Below are 2,423 nucleotides of genomic sequence, written 5' to 3'. Positions count from 1 at the left end.
ACACTACGTAAAACATTAACGAAAAATGTGGCCCCCGTTTTAAAATAGATTATAATAAAGATTGGTTGGCATTAAGAAGGGCATCCAGCCATAGAAACCATACCATTTCAAACTGGAACCTGGTGCAGCTCTTTGGCTTGCCAGTTCCAGTCAAACCGTCTAACCCATACCAGCAGGGAAAGTGGACGTTAATTGATGACTATGATGATGATGATTAGTTATATCGAATTCTCTCTTTATGAATACGTTTGTGTGTAGTTAAGTGTCCGCTTTGAGTGAATGACTCACCACAGATATCACAGTGATATGGTTTCTCTCCTGTGTGAATGCGTTTGTGTCCAGTTAAGTTAGGTTTTTGGGAAAATGATTTACCACAGATGTCACAATGATACGGTTTCTCTCCTGTATGAGTTCGTTTGTGAGTAGTTAAGGGACCCTTTTGGTGGAAGGACTTCCCACAGATATCACAGTGATATGGCTTCTCTCCTGTGTGAATACGCCTGTGAGTAGTCAAGGGACCTTTTTGGTGGAATGATTTGCCACAAATATCACAGTGATATGGTTTCTCTCCTGTATGAATACGTTTATGAGTAATCAAGTGGTTGTTTAGAGAGAACGAAACACCACAGATATCACAGTGATATGGTTTCTCTCCTGTATGAATGCGTTTGTGTTTAGTCAAATGGTCCTTCAGAGAGAAGGATCTCCCACAGACATCACACTGATAGGTCTTCATTCCTGTATGAATGTGTCTGTGTTTTATTAATGTACTTCCATCTGAGAATGATTTACCACAGACATTACAATGATACGGTCTCTCACCTGTATGAATACGCTTGTGTACAGTTAAGTTGCTAGTTCCAGAGAATGATTTACCACAAATACTACAAAGGGATGGCTTCTCACCTGTATGAGTGTGTATGTGTCTTGTTAAGTCGGCATTTAGAGAAAACGATTTACCACAGATGTCACAGTGATACGGCCGCTCTCCCGTATGAACACGCCTGTGTATATTCAATTTACTTACCTGTGAGAACGATTTACCACAGATATTGCACCTATGTGGCTTCTCACCTGTATGAACGAGTTTATGAGTGACTAAAGTGTTCGGCTGTGAGAACGACTTTGCGCAGATATCACACTGATGTGGCTTCTCTCCCGTATGAATGCGTTTGTGAGTTGTCAAATGATAATTCTGGGAGAACGATTTACCGCAGATGTTGCAGCAAAAAGGCTTCTCTCCGGTATGAATACGTTTGTGAATAGATAAGGGGCTTTTTTGAGAGAATGATTTACCACAGACATCACAGTGATATGGCTTCTCTCCAGTGTGAATGCGTTTGTGAATAGCTAAGCTACTTGCCTGAGAGAATAACTTACCACAGACATCACAGTGATATGGCTTCTCTCTTGTATAAATACATTTGTGAATGCTAACTTTATTTTCATGAAGAAATCTTTTACAAATATCACAGTAATATGATGCTTTCCTTTCTATATCCTTTGGCATCTCATCGGAAAAATCAATCTCATTTGACTGTGTTTTACACGCAAACTCATTCTCATGCAAAACATACTCCATGTTTGCTCTCTCATCACAATATACAGACATTTTTCTTCTTTTTGTTTACATATATTAAATCCTTAACATTTTCTTCTGTTATATCTCCACCAACTGCAATCTTAATCAGGATTTCAAAAATGCTGCAAATTCCTTTGTAATGTTACAGTACGAGTCAGAAGAGGAAATTTGACCCTCTTGCAAGTTACTCGGAGACCCTGTCAGTGCAGGTGCTACTTAAAAAGGCATCCAGTCCACACTGTAAAGCGATTGGTGTTTGGAAGGACATCCAGCTGTAAAAACCATTCCCAAACTGACCTCGCCCATGCTTGGGCCACGTAAAAATTACTAAGTCCACTCTGCTGGGTGGTCAGTGTTAGGAAGGGCATCCAGCTGTAAAAATCCTACCAAAACAGTCACAGAAGTCTGGTGTAGGCTTCTGCCTGGTCAGCTCTGGTCAAACTGTCCCACCCATGCCAGCATGGAAAGCAGATGTTAAATGATGATGATGATGATGATGATATTCCAGACAGTGAAGTAGAGAAGCTTTATTAATTAGTCTCAGTCAAAACAAATATTTCACAGCAATTCTACCAAATTTTAGATAAAATGGTTGATAAATCCAAAGTCAAAATATCCTTCAACGCCATGCCATCTGGTATTCTGAAATAACAAAGAAATTGTATATACTTGAGAGGAATACTTAAAAAGTTATACATACATGCACACACACACACACACACACACACACACACAAGTAGCTTTCAATCATTTCACTCATTCAAAAGCCTGGATTTTACAAATATTTGAGGGGGTGCTGAAAAGTTCCTGGTTTTTTGGTAAAAGAAAATAGAGGCGTGGG

The 2,423-nt window shown here is 39.5% G+C and overlaps 1 protein-coding gene across 1 annotated transcript in view; it reads right to left on the bottom strand.

Annotated features, from left to right (window-relative positions):
* Positions 1-6: 6 nt before the first annotated feature.
* Positions 7-2,423, bottom strand: part of LOC106877774 (zinc finger protein OZF) — a 3,453-nt gene continuing 1,036 nt past the window's right edge. The window contains exon 2 of the mRNA XM_014926782.2: positions 7-2,224. Within this exon, the coding sequence (XP_014782268.1) occupies positions 215-1,612 (1,398 nt within the window). The 5' untranslated portion in view covers positions 1,613-2,224 and the 3' untranslated portion in view covers positions 7-214. The remainder of the gene's footprint in view (positions 2,225-2,423) is intronic.

Source organism: Octopus bimaculoides, unplaced genomic scaffold (assembly GCF_001194135.2).
Source record: "Octopus bimaculoides isolate UCB-OBI-ISO-001 unplaced genomic scaffold, ASM119413v2 Scaffold_72938, whole genome shotgun sequence".
Lineage (NCBI taxonomy): Eukaryota > Metazoa > Mollusca > Cephalopoda > Octopoda > Octopodidae > Octopus > Octopus bimaculoides.
Note: the sequence above shows the minus strand (reverse complement) of the source record. Positions and strands in the feature narration are given on the sequence as shown.